We start from the raw sequence: 21,257 nt of genomic DNA on the forward strand, positions 1-21,257 counted from the left end.
GAAAGACATGACTGGTAAAGGGATGTGTGGTAAAGATCACCCCCGCCCTGTGCCCTAAAATCTACCTAGAACCCTTAACAATACCAAACCCCTCACTGAGCCCTAAAAACTACCCCGACCCTCCGAGCTCTAAAAACTACACCACCCCAAAAAACTGGCCCCATCCCCACTTACTAGACCGCGTCCTCTCCCGATCCTTCCTCTTACTGTGCCCGCCCACCCCAGCATCTAGACCGTGCACTGCCTTAACCAAGCAAATGGTAGACAACTTCTACTATGGTAGAAAACTCCTAACCATGCCTTCTCCTGCAACCAGCCTTTTTTAATTTAATCCCACTGAGGGAGTAATAGGCACTGGTCATTGAACCATCAGAAGTGTCCCTGGTGAGCAGGGAATACCACGCAGGTGCAAGTTAAAAGTATTTTACTACCTTTATTACTCATACATAAAACATATGGTATTGGGTCAGTTGTTTATAGAGATGGAATATCAGGGAAGACACCTTATGAAAGTAATACCTTTATTCATCATTTAATGTTTTCTAGGATGTATGTTTACTAGTTAATTCCAAAAATGTTCAAAATAAAGCTGCACTCTGAAAATTTCACTACATCTTTCCACTTTATATCTTAGAAAAGGGTCATCAAGTTTGTAGCTGGCATTCGCAATGGTCGTGTTCCACCACCATGGACTTCAGAAGTCTTCTGGGCACATGGATTGATTGCTGATAATCATTTGATCTGTGCCAATACCGTAGCTTGTCAGTTTCTTTTTCAACGTCATCACAGTTTCCTGGTCTAGCTTCCGCTCTCTTGAGAGAATCCAGATGTAGTCCACGTGCCAAAACCACAGCTGGTAGCAGCTGTAGATCAATGCATAATTGTCATAATCTGTTGAGAGAACCCAGTGTGGGGTAGAAACCAGAACTGGAAAAAGAGAAAATTAAGAAATTAAGTAAAATGGGATGGCGGCAATTGCAAGAGTTTTTAACAAGGTATCTGAAATGCCTCAGCAGTCACACAGGCACACCTTCTGTACAGGCGCATGTCCGCAGAGGCGCAGTACCTACATTAATATTATAGCTTCTCTTGAGAAGTGGGGTACCTTTTTATGTCAAAATATTTTTATTGTTATTTTAGAAGCACCCCCCCCCCCCCCCCCGTGCGTACTAGACATGGAAGAGGTGGAGAGCTCTCAGCCTGGGACCATACGCAAATTAGAGGTAAACCCTCCGATAGATATTCGACCAGGGGGGCCCATATGTGGTACCTTTTTACATGCATATGAATATTTAGATGATGAAAACAAAGGTTATATATTTCTTAACATTTTCTTTTTTTTTTAAATGTATATGTTTATTATTATTTTTCAATAGTTACACTTAAATCTCAATTCCCCTCCCCGCCACGTGCAGAGAGGAGCAAATTACAATACAATCTGTTAATATCAGCCAAATTCCAGCAGTATCTAAATACATGAGTTAAAAAAACATTATTTCTATACATTTAAAAAAAAAAAATGTTATGGTCTGTGATAACATTAATATATATATATATATATATATTTTAAAACAAACTATTGAATTTTCAAAAATATGCTCGAAGAGCCATTTTATGCATATGAAACAGGACACAATATGGCATATATAAAGAAAATAACATTTTTGTATATTAATAATGGGAACTAAAGAAAAAGTAGGGATAGAAAAGGAAGGAACCTTTAGAATATGATAATGTCCCTGGATACTGACCCAGCAATCATTTACTTTGTCAACTTGGTAATGGTATATACATATAGTACGCTATACATGGGGCAAAACCTCCACATCCAACAACGCGGGCCGTGGGGTCGGTGGAGACAATACTCCTGTAGTCTGCCCAGCGTTGCCATATACGTGTATGTTTTGGGGGGCAACCTCGGGCCTTAAATACCTGTTCTTTCAATCCCTTGCAAAAATCTAAACCTTGATTCCAAACCCCCAGCAGGGGAGGGGACTGTGCTTTCCAAGCACGTGCTATATCGCGCTTGGCTAAACCCAAGAACAGTAGGTGGCGTTTATATCTGTTGCCCCAATGTCCTCCGTGATGTGCACTAATGCGAGGCGTGGTGTGCAGTGTATTGTCCACCCCAGTACCTCCCCCAGACATCTATGAACGCCCCTCCAAAACCTGTCCAAGCCTGGACATGTCCACACCGTGTGGATGAATATGCTTTCCCCACCCCACAATGCAGACATGCCGGGGAAGCTATGAGACCAGCACTATAAAGCCGCACCCGGGTGTAGTATTCTTTGTGTAAATATTTCAACTGTATAAGGTGCGAGGAGATGGCAGCCGACCTGGGCGACTCTAGAATCTCCCTCCAGGCATCATTGTCAATAGATCCTATGTCTGTTTGCCAGATCTCTCGGAGAAATTCGAGTGTTGACGCGCTGTGGATAATCAGTGTTTGATAAATCTTATACATTTTGTGTTCCACTAGGTCTTCCATGGGAAGCAGCCCTTCTAGTGGGCTGAATTCGGGAAGGGCTGGAAGATCCCTTAAATATGGGGGGGTTGTGGCAAAACTGTAAATATCTATAAAATTGGGAAAGCGGCATAGAGTATTATTCCTGTAAGTCTGAGAAGGATTTAAGAGTGAGACCCCGGAGAGCATCCCCCAATGTGGGGATCTGAATCTGGTCCCATCCTCGAAAACCTTGTAGGTGTTGCAATTGTGGGAGCATGTGATTGTACCACAGTGGGGCCACACCTGTAAGTCGCTTCTGCCAGCCAATACATCGAAGAGTCTGGCGCCACGTGGCCAACACCACATTAGTAGCTAGAGGGAGCGTGCGGGATCGGCAAGGCCATGTAAGTATTTATATTGCGACGGGTCCCCCAGCAGCCATCTCTCGAAGTTATATGCCGGTTCATCCCTCGGGCCATGCCACCAATCGTTAAGGACTTGTAGATGGAAGGCTGCATAGTATGACTGTACATCGGCAGCTGCAATGCCCCTGTAATATGTGGAAAGAAAACAGGTGCGGAAAGCCAGCCTGACTGCCCCTCCTCCCCACAGGAACCCATTGAGTAGTGAATTGATCTCTCTGAACCACAGCTGTGGGATGGGATACGGGTGATCTGAAGTTGATATTAAAGCCGAGGGAGACAGATCATCTTGAATATTGCTGAGTGGCCAAGTGGGGATAGAGGCAACCCCACCCAGGACCTCAGCTCTGTTTTAATCTTAATGAGAACCCAATCAATGTTGCGTATCCAGGATACCTCATGTCTGTCTGTTACAAAGACGCCCAGGTATTGTATACCGTCCTGAGTCTGAGAAAGGCTGGTGGCCCATTTGTAATCCTCTGAGGACCCACGGAGTGGCCATAGTGTGGATTTATTTACGTTCATGAAAAGCCCGAGGTCTCGCCAAAAATGTGCATGATTTGAAGGATACAGGGGCCAGACCTGGACAGGTCTGTCATGAAGAAGAGGACATCATCAGCGTACAAGGCCAAACGGTTATACAGCCCAGTGGACCATTCAAATCCGGGGATCTGGGCATCTATACGAACCCAGGCCACTAATGGCTCGATGGCTAAAGCGAATAGTAAGGGTGACAGTGGGCCCCCCTGTCTAGTGCCCCGACTAATTGGAAAGGGCGCAGACACCCTACCGGCTATTGGTACTGACGCAGTCAACCCATGATACTGCATCCATATGTATGAGATGAATTGTGGGCCAAAATGTAAGCGCTGCAAGAGAATGAAAAGATAGATCCAGCTGACAGAGTCAAAAGCTCGATCAATGTCAGCTAGCAAGAGGGCTGCAGGGCGGAGAAGACGGTCGACAGCAGTGATCGCATTGTGTACCCGACGAATGTTGTGTCATGTACCGCGTCGGGGCTCGAATCCTGCTTGGTCTGTATGGATTAGGTCTGGGAGATGAGCCAGCAATCTAGTAGCAAGTCTCTTAGCCAAAAGTTTAGCCTTGACATTCAAAAGAGAAATTGGCCTATAGGAGGCATGGAGTTCCAGGCAGGTGCCCCGGTTTTCGCAACACAACAATGTCCACATGTCGCCAGTCGAGGGGCATAAATATGGTCTCAGTTGCTTCTTGTATAGCCCCCAGATAATGGGGCCCTAGCAAGGCCATATAGGCTTTATAGAATTTGCTTGGGAGGCCATAAGGGTCCGGTGCCCTTCCTGTGTGTAGATCAGCTAGTGCAGTGATCAGTTCTTCTACGGTCAAGGGGGCTTCTAATTACATCTTTACCTCCTCGGAGAGGGCCTTCGGAGGAATGTTGTTTAAGAACTGTTTGATCTCAGAGGCTTCAAGAACATCTTGGGCAGTATATAAGGAACACTAATAGTCCATGACGCTACTGGCCAGCTCTGTAATGAGTGTGTTATCTGGGGTGCGAAGTCTTGGGAGTGAAGCACATGTTTGCCTATGCTGACAGTCTGTAGAGAAGTTTACTAGATTTGTCACCCCACTGATAAATCCTGCTTTGTGTCGTGAGCCATGCGCCCCATGCTTTATCTAGCAGCACACCCTGGTACTTCTGCTGAACCAGGCGCAGTGGTCGACGCGCCACTGCACCATCTTCATCACAGGCCCGACGTTCCAGTGACATGGTTTGTGTCTCTAGCTGGATAAGCTACTGTCGCCGCCATCTGCATTCCACTATGCAGAAGCTAATATCTGCCCCCGCAATGTGGGCTTTATGGCCTCCCAGAAGGTGGAGGCTGAAGATACCGTCTCCTGATTATGTGAAATATATTCCGAAAGCATGTTGTGGATATGAGCGCGATATGTTGGGTTCTGCAGGTGCTATGCCGAGAACCGTCAGCGAAACGGGAGTCAGTTCGTGCCTATCAAAAGGTGTATGGCCACCGGAGAGTGATCTGACAGACCCCTGGGAAGGATCGTGGCAGTCGGTATTCTGTGAGCAAAGGCACGGGGAACAAATATGTAGTCAAGCCTAGAATAAGAAGTATGAGTTTGGGAGAAGTAAGTGAAACTGATCTCAGTAGGGTTATGTGTCCGCCATGTAGCAACCCACCCAACCATGTCTACCAGGGTCTGCAGTGTGGAAACTGGGGTCCCGTCCCGCGCTGAGCGCCACCTATCTTTCCCCGGGGACATTACATCATTCCAATCACCACCAATCACTGAAAGTCTAAGCGGGCAGGGTGCCCCAGATCTCAACCAGGTGGTGTAGGAAATTCTGACCTAGGGGAGGTGGGGCATATATACTAGGTTGTACGGCTTTACAACGCGTGCTTTTACACCGCGTGCCGTTACAACGCGTTTTTTTCAACGCAAGTCGTTACCACGACTTGCGTTGGAGGGGTGCGGACTTAGGAATTTTTTAATTTACTATTCTAACACCAGCCTACGTACAGTAGGGAAGGTGTTAGATAGTAAATTAAAAAATTCCTTGTCCTGCAGTGCCCTCCAGCGCAAGTCGTGGTAACGACTTGCGTTGAAGAAACCGCGTTGTAACGGCACGCGGTGTAACAGCCGCGTCGTAAAGGCTGTTCCCCAATATACTACCAAGCACTATATATTCGCCAACCACAGTCCCGTGTATGAATATATAACAGTCGTGGATGTCAGTCCATTTCTGTATCAGAGTGAAAGCTACACGATGGCGAATCAGGATGGCAACCCCCCTGGAGCCCCAGTTGAACCCCGCATGGAAGGTGTGCACAAAGCCATAACAAGCCAGACAAAGAAAATTTGTGACAAGCATGTGTGATTCCAATAAGAGAAGAATATCAGCATCTATGTGTATGGCCTGGCGGAGAACCGCACCCGCTTGCAAGCCCCTCGTATTCTAGCTCACAATATATAGTTGCCGAGGGGGGTGTCCTATGGGTTCTGCTGTGATTGTGTCATAGGGTAGCGAGATGTGCTTGCGAATGATCGGGGAAAATGTGATTGCATGGACATACAAACTACGCAGCCATAACAAGTCAAAACAAAGCAAACCAGAACATGGTCAACAACCCACCACTAAGTATCTGTTGCGGGAAGCCTGGTAGCCCACTACCAACAGGGGGGCTAAACACCAGCTCCCCAATGGATTTTCAAAATAGCTGGGCTCCTTCCCCTACTGCTACTCCTGAGTGCTTCAGTTAGCGCGGGGACACTGTTTTAGCGTAACCATGCGCTCTATAAATCTCACTTAATAATAATAATAATCTCCATATTCCCCATAACATCCCAAGTTCTACAGGGGAGACTGGAGCAAACCCACGTAAGTGGCCCAATTTAATCCTTAACACATGCCAGTATGCACGAGAAATTCCCAGACAACCCCTCCTGGGAGACAGAGGTCCATATCGGACATTGGTATTTCTTTGTAGTAGGCACATTTTTGGAATCCTGCTTGTCAGCTTTAGACCGTTATGAGGATCTGGATCTAAGACGTCTTTTGTCTTTTAGTTTCGTCTGTGTCCTGGTAGAATCTACCATCGAGGAATCAGAGTCCCTGTGCGGCGGGGCGTGCGGCCTAAGAGACCGTTGTTCATCAGTACAGGTAAAGATCTCCTCTGGGGTATCGAAGAATATGGTGCAGAGTTAAAGACCACTCTCAGGCGAGCTGGGTACAGGAGCATGAATGGAATCTTGAGGTCACGGAGACGCGCCTTACATGCGGTGAAGGGCTGCCGCTGCTATTGCACCACTTTCGTGTAGTCTGGAAATATCATGATCTGATGGTACTCGTATACCAATTCTGTCCGTAGCCTAGCCTGCTGCATGATCATGTACCGGTCTCAGAAGTTTATGATATGTGCAATCATAGGTCAAGGCCGAACCCAGGTTGAGGTCTCTGCCACAGGGCCCTATGTGCGAGTTCGATCACAAAGCATGGCGACAGAGCGCGGTTCAGAAGCCAATAGATAAGCCATTGTGTGAGGAACTTTCCAACATCATCTCCCGCACAATTTTCAGGGAAACCTACAAAGTGGAGATTGCTTCTCCTGGCCCGTCTCTCCGCATCTTCTACTCGTAGTGCTAGGCCCTTGGTCAGCTGTTCCAGAGAAATGACCTTACATTGTGATGTAGTTACTGCATCTTCGACCCCCGAGACCCTTGTCTCCTTCTCCGTGATGTGGTTGACAGCGTTGCAGAGCTCTTGGCGTAGGAGAGAAACCTCAGTACCTACAGCGCCAACCTGAACCTCCTATGTCTGCCTGGACTGGGTAATGGCGTGCAAAAGGGCACCCTCGTCTGGCGTGCCGGGTGCGACCCCCGCACCTTCAGTGGGGAGCGCTGCAGCAAGTCTATCTATAGTGCTTCGTTTTTGGCCAGGCCCCGGGGCCTTGTCTTTAGACATGATGTGTGGTTGTAGGTTAGGGAATCGTGATCTACATCCAGCGCCCCTTCCGGTCTCGCGGCACCATGCACTTAGATAAGCAACGGGTGAGTACCACTCAATGCCAGCAAGCAGGAGGGGAGGATAGGGCCCCCGGTAACACCACCAAGCCCAGCCCTCCAAGAACCCCACACGCCCCGGGCCACCAGTCCTGATAGCAACCCCAGACCCATGGAGCTCAGTGAATTAATGCCAGCAGGTAGCCTCTGCAGTCAGCACTGCATCGGACCACTATCATTGCATTAGTCACCTCCCGGCTTGACTACTGCAATGCCTTGTATCTGAATATCAGCGCGGCCTCCCTGAACAGGCTTCAGGTTATACGAACTGTGGCTGTCAGGCTGATCCTTAATATCCCCAAACGGCATTCAGCAAAAGAGGGGCTTCATACTCTGGATTGTCTCCCTAATAGGAAGCAAATTTCTTTCAAAGCCCTATGTACGGTTCACAAGGCCTTTCATAACAAAGGCTTGCAGCAGCTGAAAAGCATATTTAAATGGTATATGCCTGAGAGGGCCTTGAGATCTTCCTCCCAGAGAAAACTGATCGCCACTAGAGTCCGCAAAGCCAGATGGGGCGGCCGTTCCTTCTCTGTGGTGGCCACAATACTCTGGAATACCCTATCTTCTGTGATCTCCAATGTAGAATCGCTCCCGGTGTTCAAAAAGCTGCTAAAGACTTGGCTTTTTTCAGTTTGGTCAGCTGCTCCGCATTCTCCTCTCTTTTTCTCTACCGCCCAGCATCTTGGCACCTACGGGTATTAGTGCGCTTTATAAATCTGCATTATCCTATGTGGTGCAAAACACACACGATGATGGACGGAATGTTGGACAATGGCAAAACATTCACCCCCAGTCACAGATCTGGGTTTAATCCATTGTTGTTTTGCTCACCAAGCCACCCCAGTTCAGACATGGCCATATGCAAATCAGTCTTGACCCTGTGCCTCATGGGAACAGTCCAGCCCGAACTGCCAAGCCATTTCTTCCCTGGACCGGAATCAAGCATCCTAGGACCGGTTTCTGGCTATCAGCTGTCTTCAGCCAGGATAGCTTGACTCCAGTGGCATAGTGAGCACGGGACCCACGTCTGGGCATGCCCTTCCCACATAGGGTGAACAGCAAAACACACAAGATGAGGGACGGAATGTTGCACAAGCACATGAGCACACTTGTAAACAGCAGAAGGATTTCCCATGTGTTTTTTTGCCTTGGGAGATGGGGAAGAGCTTCCCCAACCTCCCAAGTCATGGTTTTGGTTTTCCTTGCAATCACAATCGCATGGCGCACTGTCATCATTACAACGAAAACAAAACTGAAACTTAGTTCAATTTTCACCATTTCGGTGCTCGTGGGGCTATCTCAGCCCCCGAGCACCGAAACACATGGGAGAGGTATTGTTGGAAAGGGGAGAATCCCCCCTTTCCAATGGTACCACTCCCTAGTGGATCCCTGCTTGGGTATCACCCCAGGAGGGCGATCCCTAAGTAGTGATCCCCCACTAACCACCAGGGAGGGGGCGGCCCCTTGGGCAAGGGCCTTTGCTCCCCCATTTAATTTTACCCCAGACAGTCTTTCTGCTGCCCCCTGAGGGGAAGTTAGGGGCAGTAACCCCCAATTCAGCGTAGGAAAACGTTGGGGGGATCCATGCAAGCCATACCTCCCAGGACTCTCCTGGGTGTTTAGTTTTCAGAAATGTGTGGGTTTGGAAGGTTTCCCTAGATGGCCGCTGAGCCCAGGGCCAAAAACCCAGGTGACCCCCACCCCCCTTGCAAAACCAGATAATTTTGTGATAGGTAATTTTGATGTCTCCTCAATACGGTTTGGGGCCTTGCCTGTCGCGGGTACTTGGGCCACTCACACGAGTGAGGTACTATTTTTATCGGGAGACCTGGGTGTCAGCCCGGTGATCCCACAATTTTCCCACACAGACATTTGTGAAAAATGTGATTTTATTTCAGGTAAAATTGAGGGTTGCAGGGGATTCTGGATAGGAAAACTTTGGGGGGTCCATGCAAGCTATAACTCCCTAGACTCCCCCGGGTGTCTAGTTTTGAGAAATGTTTGGGTTTGGTAGGTTTTCCTAGATGGCCTTCGAGACTGGGACCAAAAACCCAGGTGACCCCCTTGCAAAACCAAGTTGTTTTGTAATAGGTCATTTTGATGTCTCCTTAATACGTTTTGGGCCCTTGCCTGCTGCGGGCACTAGGCCCATCCACACGAGTGAGGTACCATTTTTATAAGAAGACCCGGGGGAACGCTGGGTGGTAGGAAATTTGTGTCAGCCCAGTGATCCCACAACTTTGCCACACTGAAATTTGAGAAAAAAGTGTTTTTTCCAGCTAAAATTGAGATGTGCAGGGGGATTCTGGATAGGAAAATGTTGGAGGGTCCACGCAAATCATACCTCCCTGGACTTGCCCGGGTGTCTCGTTTTCAGAAATGTGTGGCTTTGGTAGGTTTCCCTAGATGGCCGCTGAGCCCAGGTCCAAAAACCCAGGTGACCCCCCTTGCAAAACTAGGTCGTTTTGTGATAGGTAATTGTGATGTCTCCGCAATACGTTTTGGGCCCTTCCCTGCCGCGGGCACCTGGCCCACCCAAACGAGTGAGGTACCAGTTTATCAAGAGACTTTGGAGAATGCTGGGTGGGTGGAATCTTGTGAATCCACACAGATTTCAGAACTTTCCATCACAGAAATGTGAGGAAAATGGGTTTTATTTTTACTAAGATTTTGAGGTTTGCAAGGGATTCTGGGTAACAGAACCTGGTAAGAGCCAGATATGTCACCCCATTATGGATTCCACTGGGTGTCTACTTTAAAAAAATGTATAGGTTTGCTAGGTTTCCCAAGGTGCCGGTAGAACTAGGGTTCAAAATCTAAAGCTAGGCACTTTACAAAAAAAGGGTCACTTTTCACTATAAAAATATGGCGTGTCCACATTGCGTTTTGGGCCGTTTCCTGTCGCGTCCACTAGGCCTACCCACACAAGTGAGGTACCAATTTATCGTAAGACTTTGGGGAATACAGGGTAGGTAGAATTATGTGTATCCTCGCAGATCCCAGAACCTTCCATCACAGAAATGTGAGGAAAATGTGGTTTTTTTACAAAGTTTGAGGTTTGCAAGGGATTCTGGGTAACAGACTCTGGTGGGAGCCAGACAAGTCACCCCATCCTGGATTCCCTGGGTGTCTAGTTTAAAAAAAATGTATAGCTTCGCTAGGTTTCCATAAGTGCCGGCAGAGCTTGTGTTCAAAATCTACAGCTAGCCCCTTTGCAAAAAAGGGGTCCGTTTTCTCTGTAAAAATGTGGTGTGTCCAAGTTGCATTTTGAGCCGTTTCCTGTCGTGGGCAATAGGCCTACCCACACAAGTGAGGTACAACTTTTATCAGAAGACTATTGGGGATGTGGGGTGGTAGGAATTTTGTGGATCCATGCAGATTCCATAACTTTCCATCACTGAAATGTGAGGAAAATTTGTTTTTTTTCTTTTACAAAGTTTGAGGTTTGCAAGGTATTCTGGGTAACAGAACCTGGTGAGAGTCACTGAAGTCACTCCATCCTAGATTCCTCGGGGCGTCTAGTTTAAAAAAATGTATAGGTTTGCTAGGTTCCCTAGCTGCCGGCTGAGCTAGGGTTCAAAATCCACAGCTAGGCTCTTTGCAAAAAAAGTGTCTGTTTTCACTGTAAAACTGTGGAGTGTCCACGTTGTATTTTGGGCCATTTTCTGTCGCGGACACTAGGCCTACATACACAAGTGAGGTACCATTTTTATCGGGAGACTTAGGGAAATACAGAATTGTAGAGCAACTGTTATTACCTTTTGACTTACAATGCATTTTTGCCTTCCAAATGTAAGACAATGTGTAACAAAGAAGTCACTTTGAAAAATGTCCTATAATTCACACGCTAGTGTGGGTACCCACAATTTCGGAGATGTGCAAATCGCTACTGTTTCTTAACTCTATATTTTGTTCCCATTTCAGAAATACATAGGTGTCTTTCATACCGATTTTTTACTGTTTATTTTTTCTCAAATTAATTGTTATATACCTAGTACAAAATAAAAAACCATTGCATGACGCTGCTCAGTTATTGGCTTTGGGTTCTTTGTAAACCTACAAGTCCTATGTATCCCCACAACCAGAAGGGTCTAGCAAATGTAACAGTATATTACTTTAAAAAATCTGTTATACTTAGAAGAAGTTACAGGTGAAAATGTTGGCACAAATGGCATTTTTTTTTTCAATTTTTCCTATTTTCAACTGTTAGTTTCTATAAAAAAAAACCTTGAAGGATCAACACAAATGACCCCTTGCTGAATTCAGTATTTTCAGAAAAATTTGTATATCTCTGGCTAGGAGATATCTGTATGTGTTAGTGAGTGTTTTATAATAAATACATATTGTTATTAAAACACTGTGTGGCTCTTTTTCACTTAATCTATACCTATAAGATTATGTTCAGGTAAAACAAGCTGCTTTACACTCCTTCTGGGCTAAACCCAGAGGCTGCTCTCCACAGCTACCACTTAGAGAGCTTTCTAAGGTTACCGAAGACCACTAAAAGTCACCATAAAGGTTGTCTGGATTGGTGCAGGGTGCCCACTCACATAAATGTACACCATATACCAAGTCAGCTTCTCACATTTGGGTGGTCCAAGGAGAAAAATCTAGAGCCAGGTTTGAAACGTTTACTCATGTTGCTGATGAATAGTCTCTTGTGAATGGATTTTTATTAAGACACGATCTTCTCATTCTACGTATGACTTTGAGAGAGTCTTTTTTCAAGACTGCACATGAGGGACATCTAGTAATCACAGCAACGATCTGCAAACTCAAACATTTCTATTTGTGGCCAGTCATGGATGCTCAACTTAACAGAACGGTATCTGCTTGCAGCACGTCTGGTTTCTGATAAACAATGGAAGATATGTGAGACTAAGTTACACATGGTTCCTTTACCCAAGAGACCACAGGTTAAAATACCTCTTGATTTTGCAGCACTATTCAACCTTCTACATAGTAACAAAAAATATATGGTGGTCCTAGTTGATTATTTTCAAAATGGCTTTATATATAAGGTAACGGAGATGTTATAGTTAGGTTCAGAATTTACACAAGACCATAGAAATTCAACAGTTAAAGTTAGAGGTACCTCAATTAACTATAATTCATGCTGCAAGGTAACTATAAATATTGCAAATGCAAAAACAACAGTTGATGGACAGAATGCAGAACAATGTCATACATTCACCCCAGTACAGAGGTCTGGGCCTAAATCCATCGTTTTTTTGTACTCCACACCACCCCAGTTCAGACATGGCCATATGCAAATCAGCCTTGACCCTGTGCCCCATGGGAGCAGTCCAGCCCGAACTGCCAAGCCATGTCTTCCCTGGACCGGAATCATGCATCCTAGGACCGGTTTCTGGCTATCAGCCGTCAACTATAAATATTGTCCCAGCCATGTACAGTTTTCTCATCAATAATTTTAGAGCAAATGTACAACTGATATTATCAATGATGTCATAGAAGATGTCGTGAGTGATGTAATATGTAGGGTGATTAGCAGTGCATGGTGAGGGCACGAGTTATAGTTACCTTAGGGCACACGTTATAGTTTCTTCTGATAACTCTAACTGCTGGATTTCTATGGTTTTGTGTGTGTAAAATCCTAACCTAACTATAACGTCCCTGTAACCTTTGTTTTTTAGTGAATTTCTAAGATTTAGGTTGGCCATTCCCTTTGGACAACACCCCAAATTCATGCTGGCAGCCCCCTGCAAACAGTCAAACCCACGCTGCGCATGGCCTTTGTCCTAGCACAGCATGGTATTGAGCCTGCGGCCTGTCCTTGTGGCCAACCCCCCAAAGACAGCCAACCTGCGTCCCCCTCCCTGGGACCGATTTTGGCCCCAGGACCACATCCCCTGGGGTCCACATTATATTTTTGAGATTATGGCCCCAGCTACCCTATTCCTGGAGGTCTGGACATATTCTAAAGGGGGAGGTGGTCAAAATGTTCCCCTCCCGGGGTGATTTTGGCCCAAAGGACCCTATTTTCCAGCACATTTTGTGGGGGAGGGGGGCATGTGTCCCCCTCCTTGGGCCAATTTTTGCCCGGGTATTATTTTAGGGGCGGGGATATGTGGCTCCACTCCCTGGGCTATTTTTGGTTCTGGGGACCCACCATTATATCTATGGGGGATCCTGGGCCAATTTCTGACCCGGAAATCCCAACCCTCAGGTGCTGGCCTTATTAATAAGTGCGAGGGGGCATGCAGCCCCTCTCCTGGGCCGATTGTTTACCTGGAGACCCCATCTCCTGGGGCCTGGCCAAAGTTAATAAGGGGGAGGTGGAATGCAGTCCCCCTCTCTCCGGGCTGATATCAGTCCTGGGGGGCCCATCCCCCAGGGTCCAGCTAATTTCTAAAGGGTGAGGGGGCAGTGTGGCTTTCCTCCCTGGCCAAATTCAGCCCCAGGGACTCCATCCCCGGGGCTCAGCCAGCAAAGAGTGGGTGCCCTGATGCCCAAGCAAGGCACACACCATATCCTTTTTAGGGGCCGTGGGGGGATCCCCAAGTCCCCACGGCCCCAGAAGACTCCCTGCTACCAGCGGGAGTCCGCATTGCTCCAGCCCACAGGGAGAAGCTAAAAATGGTGCTCCCTGCAGGCGGATCTAATATTCAGATCTGTTTCCCTGCCCATATCACTGAAGGCAGTGAAACAGATCTGAAGTCTGCTCCCAGCTGGCGGGAGAATTTTTAAAGCCCCCGCCAGCTTAAAGCGGACCTCGTGTGCTCTCAGTTGGAGGGAGCTTTGAATTTGCTTGTGTCAAGTGGATGGGCGAAGGCCATCTGTGGCGTGAGGGTTGCAGCCCAGGGGTTTGGACGTAGGGCTTGGCCTATGGCCAGGCCTTAGTCAACCCACACCCCACAAGTCTGCAGCTTGGCAGCCAGTGGGGGGTTGGATGCAGGGCATGGCAACAGGCATTGTCCCATGGCCAACCGTACATGGCCAAAGGCTGTGCATGACGTGGGGTTGGTTGCCTGTAAGCATGGGCGGATCTAGCGGATCTCGCGTACGCGAATTTGCGTATTTACGGATTCGCAATCCGCATAATCCGCGAACTCTCGCGGATTAGCGGATTTTTACGTTTTTTGTGTTGGCGAGCGTTCGCGAGGATTTGTGGACCATTTCGCAATTGCGAACTTACTTTTCGGCTCGCAACGGCCGCGACTATGTTGTTTCTACGTCTGGTTTATCATCACAGGTTCACAGCACCCTCTGTTTCACCACTGCCACCCTCTGGTACACCCATGCCACCCTCTGGTACATCCTCACTGCCACCCATTAGGTTTGTTTATCACTGTGGATTATGGGGGTGAAAAAAAGCAAGCACACCTGCCCTGCTTCAACTGCCATGAATTAATTTGGGGTTGATTAATCACTTATTTTTAAACTTCCAGTCTGGCTGGCACCTGCTTCCTTCCTTATCTGTAATTTGCTTTCTGTTGCAGTGAAAGCAAGCACACCTGCCCTTCTTCAACTGCCATGAATTAATTAGGGGGTGATTAATGTGTCAGTAATTTTGAAACTTCCAGTCTGGCTGGCACCTGCTTCCTTCCTTATCTGTAATTTGCTTTCTGTTGCAGTGCAATTTTTTTTCACAGGACCTTTATGGTCTACTTGTAGCTATTCTATGAGCCTGCTGTTTGAGTCATAGCAGGGTCATGGAATAGTTGCAAATAGGCAACTGAACTCTGGAGGGGCCCCTCAGGAAGCACTAGAGTGAATGGTTACTAATGTTAAGTTTGAACTTTTGCACCTGCTGATTGCTTTCAGTTTAGCAAAAATCGTTTTTCTGCAATTTCGCGCGATTTGCGGGGCGCGAATCCGTGCGAGATCGATTTCGGAAGCCGCGAATGCGTGCGAATACACTATTTTTTTTTGGGCGGCGTGTATGTTCGCGTGATTTTGTGCGTGTTCGCAAGGCGCTTGTAGCTATACGTTTGCGAAGTTACCCTAGCGGTCGTACACGGGCGCGGCCATCTTGTTTGCGTGACGTAATTCCGTTTCCGGCCGCTATGTGTAATCTCGCAAAGTGTGCTGCTCGCTAGTACAATTTCGCGCGTGATCGCGAGGAAAATCTCGCGCGAACTTACCCACGCGGTCGTGAATGGGCGCGGCCATCTTGTTTCTCATTCATTGCTATGGTTCTGGGCATGCTTTCTGTATCCTCTCTGAATCTCTGCCATCCTTTGCTTGTTTGAAGTTTATTTGATCTATTTTACTTATTATCTATCCCTCTATTTTTCTAGCTCTATATTTTTGTGTTTTCTGCTACTTTTTGTTAATTTTAAACTACTTTTTGAAACTCTTTTCTTTTCTTCTTCCCTATTCTATTTCTTCTTTATTATTTAACTCATTTCTGCCCAGACCATGGTAAAGGGAGCCGGGAAGCACCCTGAGAAGGGGAAGGGTCCCGCACCCCGTGCCCGGCTCCCGTGCGGGCGTTTGAGGGGGGAGCAAGTGATGCCACGGGAGATCTGTAGCGCGGAGGAGGTGGCCGCACTCATCTTCCACGTCCAGCGCCGCCTCCTCAAGACGATCCTGGGAGGTGGCAAGATCGCAAGCGGCTATGGCATCCAGGAGCGCCGGAAGCGGTGGGAGAAGGTGTGCCGGGCCATGTTTAAGCTCTCTGGGGTCCGGCGCACCTATAACCAGGCCACCCACCGCTGGACGGATGTCATGGACCGGGAACAGGACTTGCTGGACGCGCTCGGCGTAGAGGTCCCCGGGCTTGGTGAGTAGTAGTAGCTATTTCTAGCTATTTCATCACTAATCTGTTTTATCCGGCTCTGTTATTTGCAAATCTTTGTTCTTTACCAAGAGCAATAATGCTGCCGATTACATTGTAGGTAAATTATATTTCAAAATCTTCTATGCATTTCAGGTGCACTGCTCTCCTTCTCAGTAGCCTTGCTTGCTACTATGCTTATTTGTTTTGTATTTTGTGTTCATTTCATTGGCCTGAGAACTTATGTATGAGTGTAGTGTAAAGAACTGCGTAATGCTAGACACTAAGGGTCATATTTTCAATTACCGGTGCATCCCTGCAAAGTAGCAGGGATCCGGCAGTAATTGTGCGCCATGCCACCACCACCCATTGGCCCAAAACGTCACAGAAGCCTTACGCATCTGTGCCGTAAAGGCGGCGCATTGCTGGAGTTGCGTGCCAACGATGGCGCAGCTCCAGCAATGCTCTGGGGTGCCCTATCTCCCCAATGCTGCATCAAGCCGTACGTCGGCTTCAAGCAGGCGTAGGGTTTGAGTCACGCATCATTGTCCTAAAAGTGACATCTTGTAGATTTCCCTCAGCCACTTTTAGGATTCGTTCCTGCGCAGGAACGCCCTCCCTTGCGCCGGAACGTCCCCTGATGGCGCAGGGCTTTACAACGTGATGCATCTCCCATATGCGTTTTTTTAAAATATATACGCCGCTGCGTCACAAAAGTCACGCAACAATGGAGGAAAATGAGCCGCAAGGGACTTCTAAATCAGCCCCAACAGACTGAAGTCCAGTCCTTCCTTTAGACACATGGCTATAAGAAGAAATAGTGGTGGTGGTCGGTGGATTGATAGTTTGAGTATTCACTGATCTGCAAGCAGGATGGACTTTGTCTGTCACTTCGCGTGCTGCGGACTGCTGCCTGCCAGGCCTAGGCAAACCTTTTTAGTAGTCTGTTTATTGAGTTACATAGGAACTTTGAAAGTCAACGGTCCGCAAATCAGGCAATACGAATAACGTAGTATACCACAAGAGATAGGTCAATATATCCCGTGGAATAGTTGTCTATCTATTTGCTATTTCTCCAAAATATTTTGTTATTGTTCTTTTGAAATGTTTGATTTGGTTGACAAATCTCATCCATGTTTTCTGGTCTTTCTTTCTTTCATGTTGTACATCAGCTCCCCCCAAGGGCAAGAGGACACAGGAGGAGCAGGAGGAGGGTGCTGTTCAGGAGGATGCAGGCCAGGATCGGGCAGGCGAGGGCTCCTTTGCTGGCCCCAGTAAGTTTTAATTTTAATAAAGAGTACCTATTTTTTCCTAGCGTTCCTCATTCGATTTTTTCAAAATCGTCTTTGATCTTCTTGTAGACTGGATCTAAATTCTTATCCTGCCTCGACTATGACTCCCTGTGGTATTAGTAGATTATTCTTATTAGTCTGTGTGTGTAGCTAACTAAGATTGCACATTTGGCAATTCCATTGGACTCCCATTCTAGTCAGCAATAGCTCTATGCACTGAGTGCAGTCCTCTGGGATTGTCCATAATGTCTTTTCAAGTCTTCTAAATGTTTATGCTTTGACAATTGCCAACAATAAAAAGGTGAATGACCACCAGGAAAGAATAAGATACTACTTTACTTTTGGTTTGGATAGGAGGACAATCCATTCTACTACTGTTGCAGGGACAAATCTGCACAAACCGAACTATGAACACTAAATAGTGCATTGTTTATCAATTATAATAGGCGCATGTAGACTTTCTTTCCACATACCTCAGTGATATCAGACTTTGAAGAACCCCCAATCTCCTTACTGACTAGATAGTGTGGCAGAGTCATTTAGCTCCCTAAGTCACCGATGATTGATCCACAATGATCATTAGATTATCCTACGCAGGACAAGAGTACGGAGTCACAGTCAAGAAGTGTCAGAGACACTCATGCTTGCAAAAATTCCAAAACCTTTAGCTCATCCACTCTAGTCTGGAGGACCAAAAACCACAGAGTCTATTTAAGTTTAAAAGCTTTATTAAAACTAAACACATTTATTAAAATCAACTTTGTCATAAAAGTAAACGTTTAACTGCAAATGGAAAAGTGCTTAGTGCTAACGATTAATTGGACACATTTCTTGTGGTCGACCTGAGCTCTCACCTGGTTTGAACTTGAGCTTGACCCTGATCGTGTTCTTAGAAGTTAAGCTTCTGTTAGGAGAAAAAGTGTTGTGTGTTAAAAATAAAAAGCAAGCATTCATCAGTTGTGCCAAAAAGTGCAGCAAGACAACAGCCTTCCCTGGAAAAAGGGACATTTTTACTTTAGAGTAGACAGTTACAAATTATTACATGTATTTCGTTTTTTTAACATTTCTTTATTCCTCCTAGACCAAATATTATATAGTAGTGAGTGGTGTATTCTAACATTCTTAAATGTACTTTGTAGGTGGAACATCTGGTGGCGGGGCCAGCGCGGAGGTGGTGGTGTTGGACGCGGACTCTGGGGAGGAGGCGTGCAAGTGCCGGACGTTCCTGTGAGGGTTCGCACGGTGGTGGCGGGAAGAGGTAAGCTATATATTCCTTACTTATTGAGATTGAAGACTGCATAGTGTGCTTTCTGCACGGGTGTATTATAAATCAACCAGGTAGTAGCCTCCTCTAAATGTACTTCGACTTAGCTGTGATATATCCGGTTATTACGGTGGACACTCCGTACCTCTCTTAATAACTTTAGTTTAGTAGTAGTACGTCATTCATGTGTGGGTGTATCACTGTTCACTCAATAATAAGCAAAGCACCTAAAGTCATCCCATATGTCATCAAATACATCCCATGTGAAGTGATAGATAATCTAATTATTTAGCTTCTTCATTTTCCTTTTCTAGTACTCATTTGCACTGTAGGGTGAAAGGTAAATTAATTAAGCAGTAGCCCTTGTAACAGAGTATTCTCAGTGCCACCCGTAATAGAAAAGTAATAGCTTCACCACCTGCATGTACTGGACCGGTACAGTAACGCAAGTCTGTCTCACTCATCATGGTGTGCGTCTGTTTTTCTCGGGTGCAAGTTCACTGCGCTGGCATTCTGCCGGCTTGCATAAGATAACGTACCAATTTTCCTAAACAAGAGAGAAGAAGAAGAATAAGACTGGTGTATTGTCATAGTCGACTGTAATGGAAGTCCATAGTGGTCGTAGAATTTGTTCATTAAACTACCACTAATGTTAGAGCAAGGATGCAGAAGTGGGCGGTTAGATAGATACTTTCCTCAATAGTTATGTACTGTGCTTTCAATTTGCTACTTGTACTGTGACACAACTTTCGGCTCAATCACTTTGTGTTATTAATGTTAAGGAGCATTGGTTACAGACTATGTCTTTCTTTCTTCATCTAGTTGCTCCTTCCAAATCGACATCACGGAGGGAGCAGGCTCGAATGGCCCGGCAACGGAGGCTGGATGCCACTGTAGCCGAATATCGGCGGCTGGTGGCCCTGGAGGAGGAGGAGGACACGCAGTCGACCGGTGCAACTACAACATCCTCGACTGGGACATCTGCATCCTCCTCCGTGACCCCACGGGCTGCCAGCCAGCGCAGTGCTCCAGCGGTACGGAGCCGAGCTAACAAAGCCAACCGCTACCGCCAAGCAGCAAAAAGACCAGCTGCCCCCCACAGGAGCTGCAAAGCACGCCCGCGCCGCCTAGGAGTCAGAATGTCCTACCTGGAGCAGGAGGTCCTTAGGTACAAGAACTTGGTGGAGGGCCTCCGCTTTGACCTTGCCACCCTCCGCAAGGAGTATGATGCCCTGGCCGCAAAATTCACCAGCACCCTCCAGTAGTGGAGTGTCCCTTGCCCTTTTTTTAGAGACTTTTGGGGGGTGGGATTTGGGAGTTGGGTTCTTTTTGGGACTTTTCAAAGACAATCGTTGGGGTTAGGGAGGGTCTTGAGGGAGATTATTTTGTTAGGGCTACATAAATATACTTTTTTAAACTTTATCTGACCATACCTGTTTTTTACTGCTTTTCAGTCTGGTGGGTGGGGGTGTAACAGTAAGTTTGTTTTCCTGAAGAGTCCTAGGACTTTAGTAGTACTACCGTCAATCTCTCGTCTAGTCCTAATACTCCATTATACTACCTCCCACCAAACGCTTATCTTACCTGTAATTTGAGTTAGAAATTAGGGCTAGGCCCAGGGCTGGCTCCACGTGAAATGGGGATTAAGGTTGGCAATCCTGGGCGGATGAAATTTCCTCATTGCGGTGGTACTAGTGGTGTGACACAGTGGCAGTTGCATGCCTATGGAAAAAAAGAAAACGAAACCTGGTTTGTCCTTACTGTAGCATTACAACGGTTACGGTACGATCGATAATATAGCAGGTGACAGTACACTAGAACAGTGCCACAATGTAGCCTAACAAATGGTAAAGTATTGCAAGTATAACTAGTACTTGCGTTGAATTTATTTGACATTGGCTCCTACTACTACAAGAAATAGTACTGAAGCTGAGTAAGTCTAGAATATATCCTCGTATTCCTTCACCAGCCTGTTGCTATGACCTTATCCTCCCCAGCAAGTGTGTGGAATTATTGATGTCATTTAGTCAGACATCAAGCAAAACCACACAGCCCGGGGGAAGAGGGTTAGGGTTTGGAAAATGGATGGGAATGGGGGTTTCTTTTTGGGTAGGTTTTGTTGAGAGAAGAAAAAAAAAGCACAGCATGGACAAACAATAATTGAAGATAAAGAAATCTTTGGGTACAAACTAAAGCTAACCACATGCAGTCACACTCATAGAAGAAAACAATGGATACTGTATCTGTATTCTGTATGTTGTTGGAGTTGTCCTGTTGAATTTGGTAAGTAAGTTGCATGCAGCAAACAATTCCTCTTATTAGCGGCACTCCTCCATTCCAGCTGACGCTTCGTCCATCAATGTTGGTGACCACTGACAGAAGACACCCTGTCCACTGCCTGCCTGGCGGATGTTGACTGAAACCCGGCCTGTAATTATTGAACGGAAAACAGGAAGTGCTATTACAATACCACTGATAAATAAATATAAGGTATGTACGCAGTGTGGTGCAAAAAGTCACACTTTGA

The 21,257-nt window shown here is 46.5% G+C and overlaps 1 protein-coding gene across 1 annotated transcript in view; it reads right to left on the minus strand.

The window, feature by feature from the left end:
- Positions 1–413: 413 nt before the first annotated feature.
- The window catches only part of APOD (apolipoprotein D), a 73,128-nt gene continuing 52,284 nt past the window's right edge, over positions 414–21,257 (minus strand). Inside the window, exon 4 of the mRNA XM_078665631.1 lies at positions 414–927. Within this exon, the coding sequence (XP_078521757.1) occupies positions 695–927 (233 nt within the window). The 3' untranslated portion in view covers positions 414–694. The remainder of the gene's footprint in view (positions 928–21,257) is intronic.

Source organism: Lissotriton helveticus, chromosome 11 (assembly GCF_964261635.1).
Source record: "Lissotriton helveticus chromosome 11, aLisHel1.1, whole genome shotgun sequence".
In the NCBI taxonomy this organism is placed as follows: domain Eukaryota; kingdom Metazoa; phylum Chordata; class Amphibia; order Caudata; family Salamandridae; genus Lissotriton; species Lissotriton helveticus.